Source organism: Sorex fumeus, unplaced genomic scaffold (assembly GCF_029834395.1).
Source record: "Sorex fumeus unplaced genomic scaffold, SorFum_2.1 ptg000161l, whole genome shotgun sequence".
NCBI classification, from domain to species: domain Eukaryota; kingdom Metazoa; phylum Chordata; class Mammalia; order Eulipotyphla; family Soricidae; genus Sorex; species Sorex fumeus.
The window spans coordinates 801,855-828,741 of NW_026606218.1; the positions used below are offsets into that span (position 1 = coordinate 801,855).

General features: G+C 57.2%; 1 protein-coding gene across 1 annotated transcript; it reads left to right on the top strand.

The window, feature by feature from the left end:
* Window positions 1-3,103: 3,103 nt before the first annotated feature.
* Window positions 3,104-26,077, top strand: LOC130016606 (protein FAM163A). The gene is made up of 4 exons (XM_056107315.1): window positions 3,104-3,309; window positions 23,190-23,289; window positions 23,999-24,112; window positions 25,698-26,077. Exons 3-4 carry the CDS (start codon window positions 24,020-24,022, stop codon window positions 26,061-26,063), a joined length of 459 nt encoding a protein of 152 aa, XP_055963290.1. The 5' UTR covers window positions 3,104-3,309; window positions 23,190-23,289; window positions 23,999-24,019; the 3' UTR covers window positions 26,064-26,077.
* Window positions 26,078-26,887: the final 810 nt, after the last annotated feature.

Below are 26,887 nucleotides of genomic sequence, written 5' to 3' on the forward strand. Positions count from 1 at the left end.
CAGGGATTAAGAGGCAACGCACCCCAGTAGTAGGGGGGAGGGGTGACGGGCAGCATCTCCTTTCCCGAACTGGGTCTCCATCGTGCGTCTGGAAGCCAGGGCGTCTGTCTGGCACGGTGACCTCAGGGTCCCACAAACAAACAGGCCTCTGTACCCAGCACAGGGCTGGTGGCCGGGAGGGCGAGAGGGACCCTCTTCCTCACTCCTCTGTTGCCCCCAGGACCCTGCCTCAAGCCCACACACGTCCCTAGAGCATCAGTGGCCTTTTCAGAGTTGATTGGTGGCGGTGGCGAACTGTCCCCATCACTCAGCTCGGGTGTCTGTGTGTGTGTCTGACTTGCGCAGCCCTGCTAGCGAGCCCCTTCTCACGGGACCCCCTTCTGCTGCCACTAGCCCCTCTGAATAGCTTTGCAACCCTTCTGGCCGGTGGGGGTCCAGGCTCCAACTTGGGGGGGGGCTTGCTCTGCTGACCCCCGGCTGAGCGAGAGGCCGCTTGGCCGAACGGATGCAGCTAATGCAGAGGCACTTCCGCGATGACACTCTGTGTCCTCTCCCTGATCCCTCGGCATCGCGGGGAGTTTGATGTATAGACAGAGGCACCTACTTCCACCGCTCCCCGCCTCGTTCTTTTTCCCCCTCTCCAAACCTGTTCATCACACACACACACACACACACACACACACACACACTCACTCACATGAAAAGAGTCTCTTTCCGCCCAGCTCTGAGTGAAAGCCGGCTGCCAGGAGAATGGGCTCTAGAAAGCTCTGGAGGCTGCTTTTAATCCTGCAGCTGTCAGCGCGCATCAGTGAACGCGGCCTCAGCCTCGGGCCTGCAGGACGCCAGGGCCGGGCTGCGCTGGTGGCCAGAGATCCAGCCGAGACAGCAAGGCCGTCCCCTCCCCTCGCTTGCCGGCAGCTGGGGCCGGGGGGAGGGTGGCGGCTTGCCAGATGATGGGGCATCTCTGACTCCACAGTATGGGTCCTCGGCCACAGTCAGGAGTAAGCCAGCCCGAGCACTGCAGGGTGAGCCAGCCCACCTCCCACCCCCAACAAGGGCTCATTTCTGGAAAACACCCAAATAGCCTTTAGCTCTGCCTAACTACCAACATTTTTTGGTTTGTTTCATTGGCGTTTTGTGTGTGTGTGTGTGTGTGTGTGTGTGTGTGTGTGTTTTGCTTTTTTGGGACATACCCGGCAATGCTCAGGGCTGACTCCTGGCTCTGCATTCAGGAATTACCCCTGGTGGTGCTCAGGGGACCCTATGGGATGCCGGGAATCGAACCCCGGATCAGCCGCTTGCAAGGCAAACACCCTCCCCGCTGTGCTATTGCTCCAGCCCCCCCCCTTTTTTTTCTTTTTGGGTCACACCCGGTGATGCTCAGGGTTTTCTCCTGACTCATGCACTTAGGAATCACTCCTGGTGGTGCTCAGGGGACCCTATGGGATGCCGGGGATCGAACCCCGGATTGGCCGCTTGCCAGGCAAACACCCTCCCCGCTGTGCTATCGCTCCAGCCCCACAAAACTCAAGGATGTGATGATGAAGCCGGTCACTTGGCCATGACTAGTGGGGACAGAGATGTACCCCCTGACCCGGCAGAGACAGCAGCGTGCCCACCTACCTGTGTCTCAGAGGCGTGAGGGCGCATGGGACTCCCAAAACTGGTATCCAGAGCTTTGGTGCGGGCTCCTTTTGCTGGAAACGGTCCAGCACGTCCTCGGAGGGCGAGGAGAGCTGATGGCCGCGTGGAAAAACTGCCCGTCACGGTCTAACTCAAGGTAAATAGACCCACTCCCTCCCACCTGGCTTTTCTGCACCAGCAGAAAAAAGCAGTTTGGAGCAGGGAGAGAGGTCAGTGGGCTGGACACCAGCTTGGCGTGCAGGAGGCCTGGAGACCACGGGCCCTGAGCACAGAAGTGGGACTAGTTCGGGTCCCCCCACCCCACAGGACCTAGTGAAAGAGGTCACACACAGGAAAGTCAGATGCGGTTCCCTTCATCAAAATTTTAAAAACAGGCTGGAGCAGTAGTGGAGAGGGTGTTTGCCTTGCATGCGGCTGACCCGGATTCGATTCCCAGCATCCCATAGGGTCCCCCGAGCACTGCCAGGAGTAATTCCTGAGTGCAGAGCCAGGAGTAACACCTGTGCATCGCCAAGTGTGACCAAAAAAAAAAAAAAATTTCAGAAATAAAAGGAACCTCAGCGTAGAGGAGCTTAGAAAGTTGCTGGTGGGGCCGGAGCCATAGCACAGCGGGGAGGGCGCTTGCCTTGCATGCAGCCGACCCGGGTTCGATTCCCAGCATCCCTGAGCACTGTCAGGAGTGATTTCTAGATGCAGGTGTGTGTTCCCTCTCAAAAAAAAAAAGTTGTTAGAATTATTTAGATACATGGGAAGTTAGGGGGCTTATAAAAGAGATTTCAGGGGCATTTCCGGGGGTGCTGGCATGCTTTTACCTGTCCACACCAGGATTGGAGTGTTGATAACAAAATCACATCTCACCACACTTCGCTTGGGGTCTGGGTCGGGGGAGTAGGTGTGAGGCTTGAGGTTCCAGGGTGTGAGAAAAGGTGAAAATCTGAGGTCAAAATTAAAAACGTGTGAAGAGGGAGAAGGGGACTGGGCGGCTGGTCTTTGCATTTGTGTGTGTGTGTGTTTTTCCAGAAAGCGTTAGGAATAATAAAGGTTATTCTTGATACCACTGATACCACCCCTTATACCTCCACTTGCGCTCAGGACTTCTGGGCTTTCCATTTTGTTTCTCTACAAAATAAATTTCTCTACGAAATGAAGTTCCAACTGCCCCTGCTCCTCACCGCGACCCGGGTCCCCGCCCTCCGCGACCCGCGGCAGGGACAGCCTTGAACTTAAGGGATCGGATGGAAAACGGGCATCAGGGCTCACAGGAACCTCTGGTGACCCTCGAGGTCACCTCCCCGCGACAGTGACACACGCTGGACCTTGAGAGTCCCTGTCCCGGGCCCCCCCCCCCGGGCCCCCCCGCCCGGGAAGCCAATCAGGCGTCTCGGAAGCTGCCCCCGCGGGCGCTGGACCCGGGAAGGACGCGCGGGCCGAGGGGCGGGGCGGGGGCGGGCCGAGGACCCCGAGTGGCCGGCGGAGGCGCCCGGTCCGCGGCCACTCTCCGAGGGCGCCTCCCTCTCCGCGTCCGCCCGCGCCTCGGGGACGTTTGCGCGACTCTCGCCCGCGTCCCCGACGCGCCACCGCCCGGGCCGGGCCCTCTGCGACGCGGGGACCATGCGGCGGCCCCGGCCCGCGACGCTGCTCGCCCCGCGGGACCTCCCGGCGCGCGTGAGTGTTTGGGGGGCGCGGGAGGGATGCGGGGTGCGGGGCGTGGGAGTGCTGGGGGCGCGCGGGGAGTGTTTGCGGGCGCGTGGGATAATTGGGGCGCGCGGGAATCTTGGGGGGCGCTGGAGTGCTTGGGGGCGCGCGGGAGTCTTTGGGGGGGCGCGCGGGAGTGTTTGCGGGCGCGTGGGATTGTTGGGGCGCGCGGGAGTGCTTGGGGGCGCGCGGGAGTCTTGGGGGACTAGGGAGTGCTTGGGAGCGCGCGGGAGTCTTGGGGGGACTAGGGAGTGCTTGGGGGCGCGCGGGAGTCTTGGGGGGACTAGGGAGTGCTTGGGGACGCGCGGGAGTCTTGGGGGGACTAGGGAGTGCTTGGGAGCGCGCGGGAGTCTTGGGGGGACTAGGGAGTGCTTGGGAGCGCGCGGGAGTCTTGGGGGGGACTAGGGAGTGCTTGGGGGCGCGCGGGAGTCTTTGGGGGGCGCGGGAGTGTTTGTGGGCGAGCGGGAGTCTTTGGAGGCACGAAGGAGTCTTGGGGGGGCGCGGGAGTGTTTGGGGGCTCGGGGCGCACCTGAGTTTTGGGGCGTGTGGGAGTGTTTGAGGGCGCGGGGTGTGCCTGAGTTTTGGGGAGCACGGGAGTGTTTTGGGGAGCGCGGGAGTGATTCAGGGTGAGGCACGCCTGGGTGTGGGGTTGCGCTGTTTCGCGGTGCGCCCTGCATCTTGGGGCGCAGGCGTTGGGGGGGGGTCGGGGCGGGTGCGCATGAGGGCCTGATCTGCGGATGAATTGACAGGAGTTTGGGGGCACTCGGGAGGGCCGGCGTGTCCCCCCACATCCCCTCGAGGTCCCGGCAGTTGGTGTTTCCCAGGAGGCCTGACTTGCCCCTGAGTTTGAGGGAGGCCGGGGGTGGGGGAGCCCCAGTGACTTGAGACACTGTTTTATGGGGTCTCTCCTCCCGGCCAGCACTTGCACTCCTGGCCATACTGGAGGCGGTTGTGGGGATCCGTGGGTATAACCGTGGGTATAACCGGCAGAGGGTGCCCACCTGGTCTACACCCCGCCCTGCTGCAGAGGGGAGCCTGGCCTGAGCAGCTGCTTCTCCCCCAGGAGTGTGTCTTTGTGCCCACTTCTGCACACGCCTCAGAGCCATCCCTGAGCACTGGGCAGGGAGCAGCCCACACCACAACCGGAACTGTGAACCCCATCAGACCCTCCCTGTCCTGCCCAGGGGCAGCAGTGGCCAAGGTGCCTTATCTAAGAACCCAGTGGGCGGAGAGAGAGCACAGTGAGGAGGGCGATTGCCTTGCATGCGGCCGACCCGGGTTCGATCCCCGGCATCCCATAGGGTCCCCCGAGCACCGCCAGGAGTGATTCCTGAGTGCAGAGCCAAGGAGTCAGCCCTGAGCACTGCCCGGTGTGACCCAAAAGGCACTGTATCACTGTAGCACTGTCCTCCCGTTGTTCATCCATTGGGCTGGAACGATAGCACAGCGGGGAGGGCGTTTGCCTTGCACTTGGCCAACCCGGGTTCGATTCCTCCGCCCCTCTCGGAGAGCCTGGCAAGCTCCTGAGAGTATCACGCCTGCATGGCAAAGCCTGGCAAGCTCCTCGTGGCGTATTCGATATGCCAAAAACAGTAACAAGTCTCACAATGGAGACGTTACTGGTGCCCGCTCGACCCCAAAACAAAAATAAACACTGGGTGCCTCTAAGTCAGCCTGTGAGATGGGAGCATCCCGTGTCCCCCCCCCCCCCAAGCTCAGGCCTAGCTCCCCATTAAGGAGTATTTTCCGGGGCTGGAGCGATGGCACAGCGGGTAGGGTGTTTGCCTTGCACGCAGCCGACCTGGGTTCGATTTCCAGCATCCCATGTGGTCCCCCGAGCACCACCAAGAGTAATTCCTGAGTGCATGAACCAGGTGTAATTCCTGTGCATCTCCAGGTGTGACCCAAAAAGAAAAAAAATTAAATTTAAAAAAAAAAAAGGAGTATTTTCCGGGACTTCTCTCCTCGCACCCTAGGAGAGGAGAAAACCTTTGACTCTGGAGAACCGTAGCCCCAAATTCCTGGGATGGAGTCTGCATGGGGACAGCCCCTCACCCCCATCCCTGCTGCCCGCCTGTAGTCTCCTTCCGGCTGGGGGCGGGTGCTCGCAGGGTTGAACGTGGCTTCACATTCTGGAAAGCCGGAGTTTGATCCCTGGTACCACAAAGGGTCCCCCAGCACCGCCAGCGGTAATCCCTGAGCACTGTTGGTGGGAGTGAGCCCTGAGCGTCAGCCGGCTTGACCCACTCGAAGCCCCCAAATGAAAAGACGGTGATGGGTGGTGGTTGGGAGTGTCAGAGCCATTTCACCTTTTAAAAAATTTTTTTTGCTTTTTGGTCACACCTGGTGATGCTCAGGGCTGACTCTGCACTCAGGAATCACTCCTGGTGGTGTTCGGGGGACTCTCAGGGATGCTGGGAATCGAACCCAGTTCAGTCACGTGCAAGGCGAACTCCCTCCCCACTATGCTTATGCTCCCGCCCCAATCTTTATTTTTATTTTATTTTTTTCTTTTCACAATTTACGGATCTCTCCAGCAAGGCTAGTAGAAGAGCTGGCATGGTGGCACTGGAGTTGGTTCATGGGGGTGACTGTCCTGGAGTAGAGAAAAGTGGGGGGAGGTAACCCATCCTGACCCCAAGAAAACCTGGAGATTTCAGTCACAAACCCCGCCTACCCAAATTTTCATCAGATTACATTTTGGGGCTGGAGTGATAGCACAGTGGTGGGCGTTTGCCTTACAAGCGGCCAACATGGCCGACCCGAGTTCAATTCCTCCGCCCCTCTCGGAGAGCCCGGCAAGCTACCGAGAGTATCCGATATGCCAGACACAGTAACAACAAAGTCTCCAATGGAGACGTTACTGGGCCCGCTCGAGCAAATCGACGATCAACGGGAGGGCCTTTACCTTTACCTTTACCTTACATTTTGGCGAGGTCTGTCCTGAGACAGCGGAGTCAGGCCAAGGGTATGGTGGTGATTTTGGATTGTGGACCTGCCCTCCTCTGATTCACCCTGGTCTGTTCATCCATGCGCAGGTCTGAGATGAACTTCGGCTTTTGATCTCTTTTGAGATTTATTTATGAGTCTCTGGAGTAAGATCAGTTTTAGAGCTTGTATAGATGAGCCAGAGGTAGTTTGTGGGCATGGCTCCCACAAACCTAACTTTTTTTTCTTTTTTTGGGTCCCACCCGGAGATGCTTAGGGGTTACTCCTGGCTCTGCACTCAGGAATTACTCCTGGTTGGTGCTTGGGGGACCATATGGGATGCTGGGAATCGAACCTGGGTCAGCCGCATGCAAGACAAGCGCCCTACCCGCTGTGCTGTCGCTCCAGCCCCCCCCCAACCCTAACTTTTGACCGTTTAAATTCTCGGGAAATTTAGCCCCGAGTTGTTGGGGTCCAGCCAGAGGCACAGTGGCAATTTGGGGGTATCAGGAATCCTGAAGGCACCATCAGGCTGCTGATGCACTCACCCCGCGGGTACAGGGTGACCTCCTGGCAGCACCATGCCCCCATGTTTCACCTTTAGAAAATGATGAAAATGATTCCCCATCATCACCGAGTGTGACCCAAAAAGCAAATAAAAAGAGAAAAAACTTGTCTTGGGCTTCATCTGGAGAGTCTCAAACACTCTTGCTCAGGTAAGCCCCCTTTGCACCCCCCCCAAAATGGTGGTCCTTTGCAGAACACCAGGTAACTCTGAATTCCCTTGGCAGCTGAATCCTTCTGTGGATGTATTTGCTTTGGGATCACTCCCAGTGATGGTGCTCCCTATCACTCCTGGTGAGGCTCAGGGAATCGAACCCGGATCAGCAGAATGCTAGGTAGCTGCCCAATCCCTGTCCTATTTCTTCCAGTCTTGAATTTGTCTTTTTATTTTTATTTTTGCTTTTTGGGTCACACCCGGCATTGCACAGGGGTTACTCCTGGCTCATGCACTCAGGGATCACTCCTGGCAGTGCTCGGGGGACCATATGAGATGCTGGGAATCGAACCCGGGTCAGCCGCGTGCAAGGCCAAAAGCCCTCCCCATTGTGCTATTGCTCCAGCCCCAAATTTGTCCTGTTAAACTAAGTCACAGTGCAGCCTTGGGTCACTGCCTCCCCAGACACACAGCCACGCCGGGTTTCAAGGAAACTTGGAGAAATGCTCTTGAAATGTCTCGGAATCTTTTCCCAACCAGTGGCATAGGGGGACAATGCCAGAATTCTATTTTTGTGCTGGAAACCCTCAGCCCAGCTGGTGGAACACCCGGAACTCACCAGGAGTGCCCTCTTGGCCCTTGGAAGGTCGTTGGTGATGTTGGCACGGGGAATGACACTGTGGAATGTGCCCAGGAGCGAGAAGGATTGAAAAGCAAAGATAATATTTTTATTTTTGTTTTTTGGGTCATACCCGGCGATGCACAGGGGTTCCTCCTGGCTCTGCACTCGGGAATTACTCCTGGGGGTGCTCAGGGGACCCTATGGGATGCTGGGAATAGAACCCGGGTTGACTGCGTGCAAGGCAAACGCCCTCCCCGCTGTGCTATTGCTCTAGCCCCAAAGATAATACTTTACAAGACATCAGTGGTGTGGGCTGGAGTGATAATAATGCAGGAAGGGCGTTTTGCCCTGCACGCAGCCGACCCGGGTTCGATCCCTGGCACCCCACAGGATCCCCCGAGCACCATCAGGAGTGATTCCTGAGTGCAGAGCCAGGAGTCAGCCCTGAGCACCACCACCTGGGTGTGCAGGAGTAGGAGGGGGGGTGGGGAATAAAACAGAAAAAAGTCAAGTTTTGGTTTTGATTTTTAAAAATTTATTTTGGAGGCTGTAGCAATAGCACAGCGGGTAGGGCATTTGCCTTGCATGTGGCCGACCCAGGTTTGAGTCCCAGCATCCCGTAGGGTTCCACGAGTACCGCCAGGAGTGATTCCTGAGTGCAGAGCCAGGAGTGAGCCCTGAGCATTGCCGGGTGTGACCCAAAAAGAAAAAAAAATTAGACCATGAACTGCATCTTGCTCCCTGCTTCCTGCAATGGTGCTCCTCCCCAGCCCTGTTTTGGGGGTTCTGTGGCACAAACCCCAGTGCTGCTCAGGGCTGACACCTGACTCTGTGCTCAGGGATCACTCCTGGCAATAAGTAGAGATCTTCTATCTATAACAGAAACGCACATTAGTTTTCCTCATTGGCTCATGACCACAGAACAAAAATGCAGGCAATGTCACAAAATATTTCTTGCATTCAATTCAATCCAAACTAGCTGCAGAGAAGAAAGCTTTTTTTTTTCTTTTGCTCTTTGGGTCACACCCGGCGATGCACAGGGGTTACTCCTTTCTCTGCACTCAGGAATTACTCCTGGCAGTGCTAGAGGGACCCTCTGGGATGCTGGGAATCGGACCCAGGTCGGCCGCTGTGCAAGGCAAACTCCCTCCCCACTGTGCTATTGCTCCAGTCACAGGAGAAAGCGATTTAAACTCAACGAACCATATGGGGTGCCGGGGATCGAACCAGGACCCATTAGTATTCAGGACAAGTGTCTTAGCTCTGCTGTCTCGGGGTGGGGTGGTGGGTGCGTTTTTTTGGTCTGTTTTTTTTTTTTTCAGCTTGGAAACTGTCTTGTTTGTTGGGTTTGACTTAGAAGTCAGCCAGCACTGGGTAGACACAAGTGCTTTGCGGGATGAATGTGTGAAGGGACCTCAGGGAACTGTCCTACTGGTCACTGTGAGAGGCAGAGACGCCATCCCATTGGGTCCTGGAGGACTTCCTACTGCTCCTGACCCGGGACCAGGGACAGGCCAGATCCAGCGATGGCCGGAGACAGGCGGGGCATGCAGGGAGCACAGGGTCCCCTGAGCCTGGGGGCCTTCCGGGGTCCTTTCTCTGTGGGGGAGGGGACGCGCGTCTGGTGTCCTACCCTGACGCTGACAGTTGGCTTGTCTCAGTTGCAGCTGTTAATTCTGCTCCTTCTGAGGCCCCCTTGCTGGTCCCCTGATCTTGGGTCCAGGGGCAGGGCGGAACGAGGAGCCCCCAAACACCCCAACTTTCTGGACTGTGAAAGCTGGGCTTTTGGGGAGCTCCTAAGTGGTGCGATTCTCTTTTTATTTACTTTATTTTATTTTTAAATTTTTATTAGTGAGACACCATGAGGTACAGTTGTAGACTTACAAATTTTTGTGCTTGGGTTTCAATTATACAATGATCAAACACCCATCCCTCCACCAGTGCCCATTTCCCACCACCACGGATCCCAGTATCCCTCCCACCCCCCATCCCCCCTATCCCACCTTGCCTCTGTGGCAGGGCATTCCCTTTTGTTGTCTCTCTCCTTTTGGGTGTTGTGGTTTGCAAAAGAGGCAATGGGTGACAATCATGTTGGGTCTACAGTCTACTTTCAGCATGCTTCTCCCATCCTGGGAGGATCCTCCCAGCACCCTTTACTTGGTGCTCCCTTCTCTATCTGAGCTCCCTTTCCCCCTAGCATGTGTGGCTGGCCTCCAAGCCATGGAGCAAAATTCCTGGCACTAATCTCGGCCAGTCTTGGGTGTTAGTCTCCTATTTTGTTACTTTATGTTCCCCAGATGAATGCAATCTTTCTATGTCTATCCCTTTCTTTCTGAGTAGCTGTTAGAAAAGACGAAGTCGTTTTTTTTCTTTTTGGGTCACACCTGGCGATGCTCAGGGGTTCCTCCTGGCTCTGCACTCAGGGATCACTCCTGGCGGGACTTTGCGGACCCTATAGGATGCCGGGAGTGCAAGGCAGGTCAAGATCTGGGTCCAGGCTGCTTTTACTAAGAATGCTCCCCGCCAGGAGTCAGCCCTGAGCTTTGGGAGACCCAGAGGGATGAAGGTCGTGCGCCTGAGCGACATGGGGGTGCCCGGTCGCTTCCTTGGGTCTCAAGGACGAGTCTGCGCCTCACCCAGCAAACAGTCTGGAAACCCGGGCAGAAAGGAAGTCTCAGCTGCTGCCCTTTGGCAAGTCCATTAAAGGGAGGCTCGTGTGAGATGGAAAATTTCAAGCGCAGAGCAAAGAAGGGAGGGCCCTGCCCAGCGGCCGTAATCAGGCCTATCCTGGGGCCATTAGCTCGAGGCCGTGACGTCAGAGCCAGGCCCATGCGTGAGCTGGCAGTGTGGCTTCCTGGCTGGGCACAGCAGCGGGTGTAGACCCTTGTCCTGCAGGTGGGCTCCCCCCCCCAGAGCCCCTGCAAATATGTCAGAAAGGCACGCTAGGGGGCCGGAGTGACGGCACAGCAGGGAGGACATTTGCCTTGCCCGTGGCCGACCTGGGTTCGATCCCCGGCATCCCATACGATCCCCTGAGCACCGCCAGGAGTGATTCCTGAGTGCAGAGCCAGGAGTCAGTCCTGAGCATCGCCCGGTGGGACCCCAAAGAAATAAATGAAACAGGAGCACTTGCGTTTCAAGCCCATGTTCTCCCTTGATACACCCTGGCTTGCTCTGTCTCTGTCTCTGTGCTCATTTCTGCTCTGGAGAAGGCCTGAACACACGTTTCCCTCCTCCTCTCCTGTCTTCCCAAGCAAGTGTCGTTCTATAGCAACTGTCACTGTCACTGTCCTCCCGTTGTTCATCGATTTGCTCGAGCGGGCCCAGTAACGTCTCCATTGTGACACTTGTTACTGTGTTTGACATGTCGAGTACGTCATGGGGAGCTTGCCAGGCTCTGCCGTCGTAGAGATACTCTGCTTGCTAAAAAAAAAAAAAATACAGATGCTGAAAGATTATGAGTATCCCTTTACCTCATCATGAACAGCTTTATAAGGGTCAAAAAATAAATAAAATTGAGGCTGGAGAGATAGCACAGCGGGTAGGGCGTTTGCTTTGCACGCGGCCAACCTGGGTTCAATTCCCAGCATCCCATAAGGTCCCCTGAGCACCGCCAGGAGTAACTCCTGAGTGCAGAGCCAGTAGTAACCCCTGTGCGTCACCCGGTGTGACCCAAAAAGCAAAAAATAAATAAAAGTTGGGGGTCAGATAGTACAGCAGGTAGGGCATTTGCCTGGCACCTGGCCGACCCAGGTTCGATCCCTGGCATCCCATAGGGTCCCCCGAGTCCCACCAGGAGTGATTCCTGAGTGCAGAGCCAGGAGTCAGCCCTGAGCATCACCAGGTGGGACCCAAAAAGAAAAAAAGAAAGAAAGAAAAGAAAATAACTTGTGTGCATATGTATGCGTGTTGGGTCACACTCCGTGATGCTCAGGGCTGACTCCCGGCTCTGCACTCAGGAATCACTCCTGGCTGTTGCTCGGGGGACCCTATGGAATTGCGGGGATCGAACCTGGGTCGCCACATGCCAGGCAGACGCCCTCCCCGTGGTGCTATCGCTCTGGCCTCATTCTGATGCTCTTTCTCATGGCAGGAGGTGGGCTGGTGGGCTGGACTGGCTTCTAGAAAGGACAGACCAGCTGCGAAGGCCCCTGGAAGGTGGGTGGGCCCAGGAGCTGTCCAGCGGCCCGACAGACCAAGTGACCTTGGAGAGTCCAGAAGCTGTGGACAAAGGACCCCAGGAAACCTCGAAATCAGGGCACCTGGGATGCTCAAAGTGCCCAGCCTGTGTCTCTGCATACCCCCCTGGCGGGGCCCCTCTGCTCTTTCCCAGCCTCTGTCCAGCCCCCCCCACCACGCCCCTCAGCCAGTAATTAAATGAGTCCCAGGCCTGTTGCATTAAACCCGCAGGAGCCCGGCAGGGCCCTAATTGGAAAAACAGCCGCAGCCTCGTTGCATCAAAGCTGATTAGAGCCGTGCTCGGAGCGGCCTGGCCTTTGTCTGTCCAAGCAGAGAGGCCTGGCCTTTGTCCTGCAGGGACGGACGCTGGTGCCCACCCCACCCCCCAGCTCATGAGCTCATCCCCCGAACCCGGGGCGGCTGCGTCCAGAGCCCCAGAGAGGCGCCATCTCCACTCTGAGTGCCAAGAGCTGGCCTGACAGCTGTGAGCACTCAGACTGGAGTCAGTGGCCAGAGAGATAGCACAGCAGGGAGGGTGCTTGCCTTACACGTGGCTGATGTGGGTTCGATCTCCGGCATCCCATAGGGACCCCCGAGCACCGCCAGGAGTGATTCCTGAGCGCAGAGCCAGGAGTCAGCCCTGAGCATCGCCGGTGGGACCCAAAAAGAAAAAATAAAATTGAACTTGAGGGGCCAGAATGATAGCACAGTGGGGAGGGTGTTTGCCTTGCACGCGGCCGACCCCGGTTCGATCCCCAGCATCCTCTAGGATCCCCTGAGCACTGCTAGGAGTAATTCCTGAGCACAGAGCCAGGAGTCAGCCTGAGTATCACTAGGTGTGACCCAAAACACAAACAAAAAAGGAGTCTAGGGAGGCCCGAGCACAGCTCAGTTGTGGTAGTGGTGGCCCCTGGTTCCACGTGTCACCATAGGAGACCCCCGGAGTTCCAAGCACAGCTAGTGAGCGCCCCCAGCCCCTGAGAGGAAGGAACATTGGAACTGGAAGAAACCCACAAGGCCCAAGCCTGACCCTTCCTTCCGTGGACTTTTTTCTAGAAAGGCCCGGGCTCGTCAGAGGTCCACCGAGCACAGCGTCCCTGCACCCCTGTCCCCGGCACCTGGGTCTTCGTCCGTTCCTCCCTCCACCTGTCTGTCCACCCATCTCTCTGTATCCATTCATCTCTCTTCTCTATCTGCCTCTGTCTTTTTTCGGGGGCCCACCCCCAAAGGCTCTTGTTAAGCCCAGGGTTCTGGGTTCCCAAGTGGGGAGCGACCCCGACTTCAGGCAGCGAGCAGTTTACTTCGGGTTTGATGACATCATCAGTCCATGCCTAATTGTTCCAGAAAAAGAATCTTACTTAGCTATCAAACAAAGGTGTTTTGGCAAGTGTCTAGGGTAACAACGGTCAGGCAACAATTAAACAATAATTTCCAGTATCAGTACCAATTTTATGATTACATAGACTTCTCCTTCTTTTCGGGTTGACAAAAAGCGACTTCGGGGGCATTGTGAGAATTGATGGATGGAGCCCACTTGCTGGGTCCAAGGACTTCCCCAGGTGGGTTCAGGTTGGCCGGTTACATTGTTTCATTGCTGGGAAACTGAATCTGTTTCAGATTGACCAGTTACATTGTTTCATTGCTGGGAAACTGAATCTGTTTCAGATTGACCAGTTACATTGTTTCATTGTTGGGAAACTGAATCTGTTTCAGTCCCAGGAACTAAACTTGAGGCCTAGCTGATTTTTCTCATTTCTTAGCCCAGCGGGTAGGGCGTTTGCCGACCCGGGTTCGATTCCTCTGCCCCTCTCGGAGAGCCCGGTAAGCTCCTGAGAGTATCTTGCCCGTATGGCAAAGCCTAGCAAGCTCCCCGTGAGGTATTCGATATGCCAAACACTGTTACAATTGTCACCATGGAGATGTTACTGGTGCCCGCTGGAGCAAATCGATGAACAACACCATGACCACCTGTCATGGCCTCAGTTTCACCCTTACATTCCCAGGGGCTACTCCCAGCTCAGAGCTCAGGGGTCACTGATGTGGTGCCAGAGAGTGGACCCAGGCCTCTGGCGTGTAGCACTCGGGTTGCAGCTGGGATGACAGAGCGCTTCTTTGCAGGTGCGAAGTCCCCAGCTTGATTCTGCCAACACGTGTATACACACACACACACACACACACACACACACACACACACCAACTTTCCAGTGACATCATAGGAAAAAAAAAACAGGAAAAGTCAATCTTATGAAATCTAATTTTATACATGAGAAGAAGCAGAGCCTGAGAAGATTCTAGAACGTGCCCCTGTCACGTAGATAGAAGAGGCAAATCTTGGGGAGCTGGAGCGATAGCTCAGTGGAAAGGGCGTTTGCCTCGCATGTGGCTCACCCGGGTTCGATTCCCAGCATCCCATATAGTCCCCCAAAGCACCGCCAGGATCAATTCCTGAGTGCAGAACCAGGAGTAACCCCTGAGCATCGCTGAGTGTGACCCAAAAAAAAAGAAAAAAAAAAGAAGAAGCAAATCTTGGGGACTGGAGTGATAGTGCAGTGGGAGGGCATTTGCCTTGCATGCGGCCGATCCGGGTTCGATCCCTGGCATCCCCTACGGCCCCCCGAGCACTGCCAGGAGTGATCCCTAAAGTGCAGAGCCAGGAATCAACCTTGAGCATCACCGGGTGGGACCCAAAAAACACAAGAGGCAAAGCTCCAGCAGGAGAACTCGGTTCAGGCACTTGCCTTGCCCAGCGTGACCCCCAGCACCCCACAGGGTCCCCCGAGCCCCGCCAGGAGTGATCCCTGAGCACAGGGCCTGGAGCGACCCATAACACCAACAACCGGCATGGCCTGGACACCCTCCAGTGTCACAGTCAGCGGTTCCCTTGCTCGATGTCACTTCCACCCACCCTGGAGCAGGTCCACGCTGCAGAGAACTCTGGGGGAGATGGGGGGCTGCGGCCAGCCTGTGCGCGTGCGCGGGGCTGGCTGACACCAGGGCGGGGCTCCGGGCCACTCCTTCCAAACTCTCCTGATAGACTCGGTTTCCCCGTGTCTGGAAGAGGCGCTGCCCTTGACCTCCCCGCGTTCCCTGCAAGCCGAACGGGCAGGCTGGACGCCTGTTTCTAGGTACCCGGGCGCCGTTCCCCTCCCTGTCCTGCAAAGCAAAAGAAGAGGCGGCCGACCTTAGCCGTGGGCTGAGGACACCCCTGCAGGAAGACCCAGAAATAGAACATCAAGAGATTCTGTGCTCTGAGCTCGCTCCTACACCATGCAGAACCCAAGGTTCCCGGGGGCGGTGGGGGGCGGCTCAGCTTCTCCTCCCCCTCCCCTCCCCTTCCCCCTCCCCCTCCCTCTCCCCCTCCCCCCCTCCCCCCCTTCCCCCTGCTGTGCTCTGGCTGGTCTGTCACTCACGCTGCTGGCTTCAGGGGTGGCACTGTCCAGGCTATAAAAATATCCCCATGAGGGCCAGAGCAATAGCACAACGGGGAGGGCGTTTGCCTGGCACGCGGCCGACCCGGGTTCGATCCCTGAGCACCATTGGGTGTGGCCTCTGAACCAAACGAGAATCATTATTACGAAGGAGATCAGGGTGAGGCGGGCGGGGTTGGCTGCAGACCCACACGTACCCAAATCCCGGGGTCCCCCTGGGCCCTCTGCTCCCTGCTCACCCCACAGGCCCTCTCATTTCCGGTGGGAGATGTGGCCTGGGGAAGGGGCTGTGCCCAGCAGGTATGTGGGGCTATTCTTTTTCTTCTGCATTTTGGGTCACACCCGGCGATGCTCAGGGCTGACTCCTGGCTCTGCACTCAGGAATCACTCCTGGCGGTGCTCGGGGGACCCTATGGGATGCCGGGGATCGAACCCGGGTCAGACGCGTGCTAGGTCAACGTCCTCTCTGCTGTGCTATCGCTCCAGCCCTATTATTATTTTTTTGATCATCGTGAGATACAGTTACAAGCTTTCCTGTTTGAGTTTCAGTCATACAGTGATCAAACACCCATCCCTCCACCAGTGCACATCCTCCACCACCAATGTCCCCAGTAAACCCTCCATCCCACCCCTCCCCCCGCCTCTACTGTAGACAGTCTCTCAGGGATCTTTTTTTTTTTCTTTTTGGGTCACACCGGCAATGTTCAGGGATTATATTCCTGGCTCATGCACTCAGGAATCACTCATGGCGGTGCTTAGGGAACCCTATGGGATGCTGGGAATCGAACCCGGGTGGGCCGCGTGCAAGGCATGCAAGGCAAACTCCCTCCTCACTGTGCTATGGCTCCAGCCCTTCGGGGGTCTTTCTTTCTTTCTTTCTTTCTTTTTTTTTTTTTTTTTTTTTTTGCTTTTTGAGTCACATCCGGCAATGCACAGGAGTTACTCCTGGTTTATGCATTCAGGAATTACTCCTGGCGGTGCTTGGGGGAACATATGGGATGCTGGGAATCGAACCTGGGTCAGCTGCGTGCAAGGCAAACGCCCTACCCGCTGTGCTATTGCTCCAGCCCCATCGGGGGTCTTTCTTGAGGGAGAACTGAGTTTTGCATGCAGAGGCCAGTAACCTATGACTTCCCTGACCCCCAGGAGGGCTAGCAACGCTGTCCAGTAGCTCCCCCTGTCCCTAGCTGTGCTCAGGCACCCGGGGCCCAATGCCAGGAAAAGGCCCGACCAACGGCCCCATCTCAGCGGCTGAGAGATCCGATTAAAGCCCATTAGGCGGAAACGGGACGTCTTTTGATTTACAGAGCCGCATTGTCCGCCGGTTCGCAATGAGATTAGTCCCTGGGCTGTAAGTGGCCTCACAAGGACCAGCTGTCCAGCCCGGCCAACTCCTGATCCCTCCGCGGCCCCTGAAGTTCCCCTTCATTCATCCTGAACGCTGGGCTCCGGGGCTGGACCTTTAAGAACTGAACATGTGACACTTTTGTTCTCTTGGCTGGCTCACTCTGCTTTGTTTTATTTATTTTAGTTTCGGGGGCCACACTTGGCGATGCTCAGGGCAGATCTCTGGTTCTGCACTCAGGAATCACTCCTGGTGGTGCTTGGGGGACCCTAGGGGATGCTGGGGATCGAACCTGGATCAGTCATGTATAAGGCAAACACCCTCCCCGCTGTGCTATCACTCTGACCCCTCATCTTAGTTTTTTTTTTAATAAATTTTGTTTTGTTTTCTGTTCGGGGGCCACACCCAGTGATGCTCAGCGCTGACTCCTGGCTCTGCACTCAGGAATGACTCCTGGCGGTGCTTGGGGGACCCTCTGGGATGCTGGGGATCGAACCCGGGTCGGCCGCGTGCAAGGCAAACGCCCTCTTCGCTGTACTATAGCTCAGCCAGGAGGATCGCTCACTCTGAAGCTCTACCATCTCTCTCGGTCTTGTCTCCTACCTGCAGAGCCCCCCACCCCGATCCTAGCCCTGAGTCCTGTGTTCTGCCCCCCCATTTGTGCAATTATATCCTGGGGGGGCCCATTTGAGCTTTGCTCTAAAGGGAACCTTTGTATCAGTTCCCCGGAATCCACAGGTCTGGGAGAAGCTGCATGCAATTATTCATTCATTCATTCATTCATTCACTCTCTCGCTCATTCATTCTGTCGCTTGCTCATTCATTCATTCACTTGCTCACTCACTCATTCATTGATTCATTCATTTGTTCATTCGTTTTCTAATTCCAAGTGAGAGTACCCCATTTGTTTTTTTGTTTTTTTGTTTTGCTTTTTGGGTCACACCTGGCGATGCACAGGGGTTACTCCTGGCTCTGCACTCAGGAGTTACTCCTGGCGGTGCTCAGGGGACCCTATGGGATGCTGGGAATCGAACCCGGGTTGGTCGCGTGCAAGGCAAACGCCCTACCCGCTGTACTATCGCTCCAGCCCCGAGAGTACCCCATTTGAAAGAAGAATTGATTCTTTTAGGGGCCAGAGCCCTAGTACATCAGGTAAAGCACTTGCCCAGCACACAGCTGACCCAGGTTCAGTCCCTGGCATCCCCAAGGGTCCCCCAAACACTGCCAGGAGTGATTCCTGAGTGCAGAGCCAGGAGCTAAGCCCTGAGCAACACCGGGTGTGACCAAAACAAGAAGAAATTTGATTTTTAAAATGGGAGATAAATTTTTAAAATTTATCTCACAGTCCTCACAGTGCACTCACGCATCCTCAGAACTGCTTGTCACATTTCCTTTCTTTCACGTTAAGTTCCCGTTAAGTTTTTCTGCCTGGTTGGCGTCATATCCGACGTGAATTTATGTCCACGTCCGTCTGGGTCAGCGTTTTCCCGTGGCGAGAGGACGTCTTTGCAATTATAACCCGGTGCTTTATCTTGTGTCCGATGGCGGATGGACCTATCCATGGATCATTCCCCGTCACTGCATGTGTTGCTGATTTCCAATTTTCTCCTCAGTGATAAATAACTGCGGCGAGACCTTTTCTTGGCTTCCAGTTTTACCCTCGCTTTGGATCATTTTCTTTGGGACTTTTTTTTTTTTTTTTTTTGCTTTTTGGATCACACCTGGCGTTGCTTCGGGGTTACTCCTGGAAGTGCTCAGGAGAGCCATATTGGATGCCGGGGATCGAACACGGGTCAGCTGCGCACAGTCAAACACCCTCCCCACTGGACTATTGCTCCAGCCCCTTAGGACAGTTTTATAAAAATTTTTTTTGCTTTATGGGTCACACCCGGCCATGCACAGGGCTTACTCCTGGCTCATGCACTCAGGAATTACTCCTGGCGGTGCTCGGGGGACCCTATGGGATGCTGGGAATCGAACCCGGGTTGGCCGCGTGCAAGGCAAACGCCCTACCTGTTGTGGTATCACTCCAGCCCCCATTTTTTTTTAAACTTACTTTTTTTCTCCCTCTCTTTTTTTGCTTTATGGGTCACACCTGGCGATGCACAGGGGTTACTCCTGGCTCATGCACTCAGGAATTACTCCTGGCGGTGCTCGGGGGACCCTATGGGATGCTGGGAATCGAACCCGGGTCAGCTACGTGCAAGGCAAATGCCCTCCCCACTGTGTTATCACTCCAGCTCCTTGGGACATATTTTCTCAAAGCACGAGTATTGTGTCAAACGGTATGAACGCATTGAGGCTATGTGTGCCTTGATACACATAATTTTTATTTGTTTGGGGACCACATCTGGTGGAACTCAGGGCTGACTCCTGGCTCTGCACTGAGGAATCACACCTGGTGGGTTCAGGAGACCCTATGGGATGCGGGGGATCGAACCCAGGTTGGCCGCGTACAAGGCAAACGCCCTCCCCACTGTGCTATTACTCCAGTCCCTTGAGGAACTCCTGATCATTCAGATTTCCTACCAGATCTCTCTCTCCTTGTGCCCATTTACCTCTCACCCTGCCAACGTGGGTTAATTTTGCTTGTGTACATGACTTCCTGCTTTGGCTGCTTCTAATTGATTCCAATTTAATTATACTTCCTTCTCCTACCTGGGGTTCCAAGGCAAGTCTTTCTCCGTTATAATCATCATAATTTTGTACAGCTGCTGTCTTCTTAGCCATGAACTTCCTCCTTCATTTCCTCTCTCTGAGTTATATCCCTGGGGGGCTGGGGTGGGGGGGGCTTCATCTTTCTGCAGCTCAGAACTCTGGAATATGGAATTGCCCATGTTTTTTCTTTTTTTTTCTTCCAGAAATGCAACCAAGAGCGCTCTCTCTCTCTCTCTCTCTCTCTCTCTGTGTCTCTCCCTCTCCCTCTCCCTCTTCCTCTATCTCCCTCTTACCCCCTCTCTCTTCCTCTCTCTCTCCCTCTCTCTCGCTCAGAAATTTTTTGTTTGGGGACCACACCAGGGCTTATTCCTGGCTCTGCACTCAAGGATCACTTCAGGTGGGGCTCGGGGGACCCTGGGGTACTGGGGATGGGACCCCAGTCAGCCTCGTGCATGGCAAGTGTCCTGCCCACTGAACTATTTCAAATGCTCGTCTGTCTGTCTGTCTGTCTGTCTGTCTGTCTGTCTGTCTGTCTCTCTCTCTCTCTCTCTCTCTCTCTCTCTCTCTCTCGTGCCAGGTTTGACCTATCCCTTAGACATCCCAATGGTGGAGCTAGAGCCATAGCTCAGCAAGGAGGAAATTTGCCTTGCACGCGGTCGACCCAGGTTCGATTCCCAGCATCCCATAGGGTCCCCTGAGCACCGCCAGGAGTGATTCCTGAGTGCAGAGCCGGGAGTCAGCCCTGAGCATCGCCGGGTGGGACCCAAAAAGCAAAAAGAGAAAAGAAAAAATCCCAGTGGCGCAGCCTCCCAATCAGAGGGGAGGAAGGAAGGGAGGATGGGAGGGAGGAGAAGGAGGGAGGGAGGGAGGAGGCTTCTCAGGTGCCCCAGGGAGCACGGGGAGCAGGACAGCACCAAGGCTCCCCCTCCCCCTCCCTATTTCCAGGGAGAGCAAAGACTTTTCTGGATCAGCCTGTCCCAGAGGTTCCCCGCCAGGCTATGTGAGAACAAATTTCACACGGGATGAATTTGGGGCATGTGTGTGTGCGTGTGTGTTTGTGCGTGTATGCACATATACTAAGAGACTTAGCTAGATTTGTTTTGTGTGTGTGTGTGCTAAGACAGACACTTTGCTCCATATTAGATTTGTTGTGTATGTGTGTGTATGTGTGTGTGTGCATGTGTATATGTGTGTATGTGTATTAGCGTGTGTGCTAAGACACACATTTCACTCTGTGCTAGATTTGGGGCGTGTGTGTGTGTGTGTGCGTGTGGGTGTGGTGAAGACAGACTTAGCTCCATGCTAGATTTGTTGTGCCTGTGTGTGCGTGCATGTGTGTGCATGCATATATGTGTATGTGAGCATGTGTGTGTGTGCATGTGTATATGGGTGTGTATGTGTGTGTGAGCACGTGTGAGCTAAGCCAGACTTAGCTTCATGCTAGATTTGTTGTGTATGTGTGTGTGCGTGGGTGTGCGTGTGTATATGTGCGTGAGCCGCATGTGTGTGTGCCTGTGTAAATGTGTGTGAGCATGCATGTGTGTGGATATGTGTGTGCATGTGCGCATGGTTGTGTATGTGTGTGCATGTGCGTTTGTGTATGTGCATGTGTATATGTGTGTGAGAGCGTGCATGTGTGTGCATGTGTGTATGGGTGTGTACATGTGTGTGCGTGCATGTGTGTGCGTGTGTGCGAGCGCATGTATGCTAAGACAAACTTTGCCCTGTGCTAGATTTGCTCTGCATCTTTCTGGTCTGTTGCTTTCAGCCCCTGAGCTCAGGCCCAGGAACTGTGTCTGTTTCCCAACTCTGATCATCTTTACCATCCTCCAGCTGGGGATATGCAGGGGGCATGAGCCAAGCAGCCATGGCTACACCCCCAGCTCAGACCCTGCTGTCTCTCGTCTGCTCCCACCCGCGGCTCCCTCTGCCCCCTGACACCTAGTAATGCCATCAGGGTCCAGTGACAGCCATGCTGATGTCAGTTTGTGCATGTGTGTGTATGTGTGTGTGTGTGTGTGTGTGTGTGTGTGGCAGGGGAGGGGTTACTGACAGGAGCTGACGCCTCCTTAAGCCTTTTCAGGGGACTCTCTTCTTGCTCTACTTGATACATTTTTTTTCTCTGTGTTTTTGGGCTATCCAGTGATGCTCAGAGCGTACTCCCACACTCAGGGGTCACTCCTGGTGGTGCTCAGGGGACCCTATGGGACGCTGAGGTTGCAACCCGGGCAAGGCAGGTCCCCTCCCCACTGTGCTGTCGCTCCGGCCCCTCCTTCATGGTTTTTAAGGGCTACTGCCTCCCCCAGGGAGAACCCCCCCAGTCCACCTCATATGGAATGCCCAGCCGGGACCAGCTCTCCTCTGGGGTAGCCATAAATCACCCCACCACCACCTCTGACACCCTCTGGGGTCCCACAGAGGGTTGCAGACTCCCAGCTCAGTAACCAGGACAGAGACACTTTTTTTTGCTTTTTGGGTTACACCCGGCAATGCACAGGGGTTACTCCTGGCTCTGCACTCAGGAATTACTCCTGGAATGCTCAGGGGACCATATGAGATGCTGGGATCGAACCCAGGTCGGCCGCGTACAAAGCAAACGCCCTCCCTGCTGTGCTATCGCTCTGGCCCCCAGAGACACTTTATTAAAATTTTATTTTATTGAATCACATGGGCTGGGGGTTGGAGCGATAGCACAGTGGGTAAGGCATTTGCCTTGCACATGGCCAATATGGCCAACCTGGGTTCGATTCCTCTGCCCCTCTCGGAGAGAGCTCGGCAAGCTCCCGAGAGTATCTCGCCCCGCACAGCAAAGCCTGGCAAGCTACCTGGGATGTATTCAATATGTCAAGCACAGTAACAACAAATCTCACAATGGACAGTGCTACAGTGAATCACCGTGAGATACAGTTACAAGTTTTCAAGGTTGAGTTTCAGTCATACAATGATGGAACACCCATCCCTCCACCAGTGCCCATTTCCCACCTCCAAGGTCCCCAGTATCCCCCCTTTCCCACCCTCCCCCTGCTTCCATGGCAGACAATCTCCCCCAGACTCTCTCTCTACTTTGGGGCGTTATGGTTTGCAATACAGATACTGAGAGGCCATCACGTTGGGTCCTATATCTACTTTCAGGACACATCTCCCATCCTGAGCGATCCCTCCAAACATCACTGACTTAGTGATCCCCTCTTTATGCCAGCTGCCTTCTCCCCCAGTTCATGGGGCAGGCTTCCAGTTGTCACTGTAGCACTGTCCTCCCGTTGTTCATCGATTTGCTCGTGCGGGCACCAGTAATGTCCCCATTGTGAGAATTGTTACTGTTTTGGGCATTTGAATACGCCACAGGGAGCTTGCCAGGCTCTGCTGTGAGGGCAGGATACTCTCAGTAACTTGCCAGGCTCTCTGAGAAGGACGGAGGAATCGAACCCGGGTCGGCTGCGTGCAAGGCAAACGCCCTACCCACTGTGCTATTGCTCCAGTCCAGGCTGCCAACTATGGGGCAGTATTTCTGGCCCTTGTGCCTACTGTCCTTGGGTGTGAGTCTCATGTTATGTTATTTTATATCCCACGAATGAATGAGTGCAGTCATTCCATGTCTGTCCTCTCTCTGACTCATTTCTCATGCTAAATGAGACTCTTATGAAATTTGCTTGTAAGTGGATAGACACGCAGAGACGCTTTTTCTCTGCTGCTGCAAAGCCCGCGTCCACTCGGCGGGTTGAGTGAATGAGAAACTCTCAAAGGAGGATTAATTGCTTCGGAATAGATGGATTCTGAGATGGGCCGGGGCTCAATTAACTTGTGCCCTCATGGGGCTGAGCTTGTCAATCACGCATGCACAGTACCAGCTGCGGCTCTGTGGGGGCATCACACACCAGGGTCCATCGAAGAGAGCAAACAGCCGCCCCCATGGGGTCCCGGGACCACCTGTGCTGTGTGAGCTTCCCCTGACTCTTCCCTCTTCTCCTGCAGGGACCAGGTGCTTGGCCATGATGTGCTCCCCGGTGTCTCCCATGCTGCCCGCCGGGGCGCCCCCTGAGTGACCGGGCTTGCTCTGCCCCCACTGCTCCACGTGAGTCTGAAGGTCTCGGGGCTGCAGGCTGCCCCCCTTCACCCCAGCTACCCCCTGGAGGTTTCCTCTTTAGATCAGCCAGGCCCTGGGTCATGGAATCCCAGTTTAGTGCTCGCCATTGAACTGGAGGGTGGGGGTTGATAAGGGGGGAAAAACGAGTTTAGTCTGGGTCTGGCAGCCTGCCAAGAGGGTGGGGTCCCCCAAATTCCCGTCATGGGGTCAGAGTGATAGTGCAGTGGGGGAGGGTGCTTGCCTTGCATGCGGCCGGCCTAGGTTCGATCCCCGGCATCCCAGAGGGTCCCCCGAGCACCGCCAGGAGTGATTCCTGAGTGCAGAGCCAGGAGTCAGCCCTAAGCATCACTGGGTGTGACCCAAAAAACTGAAGCTCCCAGAACGCTGTCTCTGAAGCTGGGTGGGTACTCTGGAACCCTGCAGTGAGGGGTCACTGCAGCCCCTCAACTCCTGCCGACCCACCCCCGCCTCTCTATCTAATTCATCTTCCTGTCCTACGTCCCCTTGGCTATTGGTAGGATGAAGGGGCGGTCCCAGGGTTCATCCTATGTGACCCCGCTGGGGAGACAGTGTTCTGGGCCCCCCAGCTTGATACTGGGGTGCAGGCTGAGCCCGGGCGGGGCCCCCCCGGCATGATACTGGGCTGACCCCGGGTGGGGCCCCCGGCTGCCCCTCAGCGCCGCGCGCCTCCCTGCAGAGTTGATGGGGCGCCGGGCGGATGACCGCGGGAACGGTGGTGATCACGGGCGGAATCCTCGCGGCCGTCATTCTCCTCTGCATCATCGCGGTGCTGTGCTACTGTCGCCTCCAGGTGTGTCCCGCCCCACCCCCACCCCACCCCGTCCGGCCACGCCCCCGCCACGCCACGCCCAACCCCAGTCTGGCCCGCCCCGCCCGCCCCCCGTCCAATCCCAGTCCCTGCCCCGCCTCATCCTAGTCTCTGCCCCGCCCCCGCCACGCCACGCCCAATCCGAGTCTCTGCCCCGCCCCCTCCCCGCCCCCGTCCGATCCCACTTTCTGCCACGCCCCCACCCAATCCCAGTCCCTGCCCCGCCTCATCCTAGTCTCTGCCCCGCCCCCCGCCACGACACACCCAATCCCAGTTTCTGCCCCGCCCACGCCCCGCCCCGTTCAATCCCAGTTTCTGCCCCGCCCCCTCCCGCCCCCCCGCCACGCCACGCCCAACCCCAATCTGGCCCGCCCCGCCCACCCCCCCGTCCAATCCCAGTCCCTGCCCCGCCTCATCCTAGTCTCTGCCCCGCCCCCGCCACGACACGCCCAATCCCAGTTTCTGCCCCGCCCCGTTCAATCCCAGTCTCTGCCCCGCCCCCTCCCGCCCCCCCCCCGTCCGATCCCACCCTCTACCACGCCCCCGCCCAATCCCAGTCTCTGCCACGCCTCATCCTAGTCTCTGTCCCGTCCACGTCCCGCCCCATTCAATCCCAGTCTCTGCCCCGCCCCCGCCAGGCTCCCGTCCGATCTCAGTCTCTGCCCCGCCTCTTTCCAGTATTTTCCCCGCCCCCTCCCGCCCCCATCCAATCCCAGCCTCTGCCCCGCTCCCGCCAGGCCACGCCCAATCCCAGTCTGCCCCGCCCACGCCCCTGCCCCCGTCCAATCCCAGCCTCTGCCCCGCCCACTCCCCGCCCCCGTCCAATTCCAGCCTCTGCCTCGTTCCCGCCACGCCACGCCCAACCCCAGTCTGGCCCGCCCCGTCCGCCCCCCCCCCCCCCCCCCCCCGTCCAACCCCAGTCCCTGCCCCGCCTCATCCTAGTCTCTGCCCCGCCCCCGCCACGACACACCCAATCCCAGTTTCTGCCCCGCCCACGCCCCGCCCCGTTCAATCCCAGTCTCTGCCCCGCCCCCTCCCGCCCCCCCGTCCGGCCACGCCCCCGCCACGCCACGCCCAACCCGTCTCTGCCCCGCCCCCCCCCCTTCAATCCCAGTCTCTGCCCCGCCTCATCCTAGTCTCTGCCCCGCCCCCGCCACGACACGCCCAATCCCAGTTTCTGCCCCGCCTCATTCCAGTATTTTCCCCGCCCCCTCCCGCCCCCATCCAATCCCAGCCTCTGCCCCGCTCCCGCCACACCACGCCCAATCCCAGTCTGCCCCGCCCACGCCCCTGCCCCCGTCCAATCCCAGCCTCTGCCCCGCCCACTCCCCGCCCCCGTCCAATTCCAGCCTCTGCCTCGTTCCCGCCACGCCACGCCCAATCCCAGTCTGCCCCGCCCACGCCCCGCCCCCGTCCAATCCCAGTCTGCCCCGCCTCATCCCAGTACCTGCCCCGCCCCGTCCCAGTTTCTGTCCCTCTCCCATCCTGTCTCCTGTCCCTGAGACCCCTGTGTCCCCCTGCCTCCTAGTATTACGTAGCCCCCTGACACCCTGTGTCCCCTCCCCAGTATTACTGCTGCAAGAAGAGCGGCGTGGACGATGCGGCCGAGGAGGACGAGGAGGGTCCCCGCGGCCTGGCCTGCAACGCCTGCAGCTCCCGGGCGGACCCCCTGGGCGGGCTGGCGCCCCTCCCCAGCGAGCCCCGCGCCAGCCCCTGCCCCACCTGCTCCCCGCACGGCTCGGCCTTCTACATCCGCACGGCTGACCTGGTGCCCAACGGGGGCAGCGAGCGGCTCACCCTGGCTCCCGCCTACTACAAAGAGGGGGCGCCCCCGCCCTTCAAAGTGGCAGCGCCCCAGCCGTTCCCGGTGACGTGGCCGAGCTCGGCGCGCGACGCCTTCACCAACCCAAGGGCTGTCAGCACGGATGTGTGACCCCCGGACCCCCGCAGCCCCCGGGGGGCCACCTCCCAGGGGGCCGGGCTCGCGGGGGTGTCTGGGCTGCATTTCGGGGTGTGCTAAGGACCAGGGCTGGACCCGTGCCCTGAAGGTGAGGGTCTGGGGGCACAGTGGGCAGTGATGCCCAGCTCTCAGCCAGCCCAGCACACGCCCAGCACCCGGCACTACTGGATGGACGAAGGACAGGACCAGGGCAGAGACTCCGAGACCTGGGGGCTTGCAGAGTGACCAGGAGGCTGCAGGGCCCCTCACGATGGACTCACTGTCCAGTTACACACCCCTCCCGCCCCCCTCCCCCCGGAGGCGGCTGCGATTTCTCCATCCCGGATGCTTCAAACACAGTCACGTTTGGTGACACCAGCGATGTTCCCCGGGAGCACAGCTGTGACCCCTCCCCACGCGGCTCTGAGCCTGCACCTGGGTCCCTGTCCCCGTTTCTCAAATGGGGTTCACTGCAAAGCCACAGCAGAGCCCAATGAGGCGACACAGATCCCATCTGCGTCCCCTGGGAGAAGTTGAGGTCACTTAAGCAGAGCTGAGCTGGCCCGTGGCCCGTGGCCTGGTCATCTGTGCTGGACCTTGTCCACTGCACCCCCCAGGGCCCTCGGCAGCCTCAGGAGCTGCAGATGAGAAGCAGGTTCGAGGCAGCTGTTCAGAAACAGCTGGAAGGTGACGGGGTGGGGTCACTGAGCCACATTCCAGAGTGTGGCAGGCGGGAGGGGGTGACTTAGCAACTGGGGTCCAGGCTTTCTGTCCCCCTCTGCACCCCCACACTTCCCAGAACCCCTGGATCACTGTCC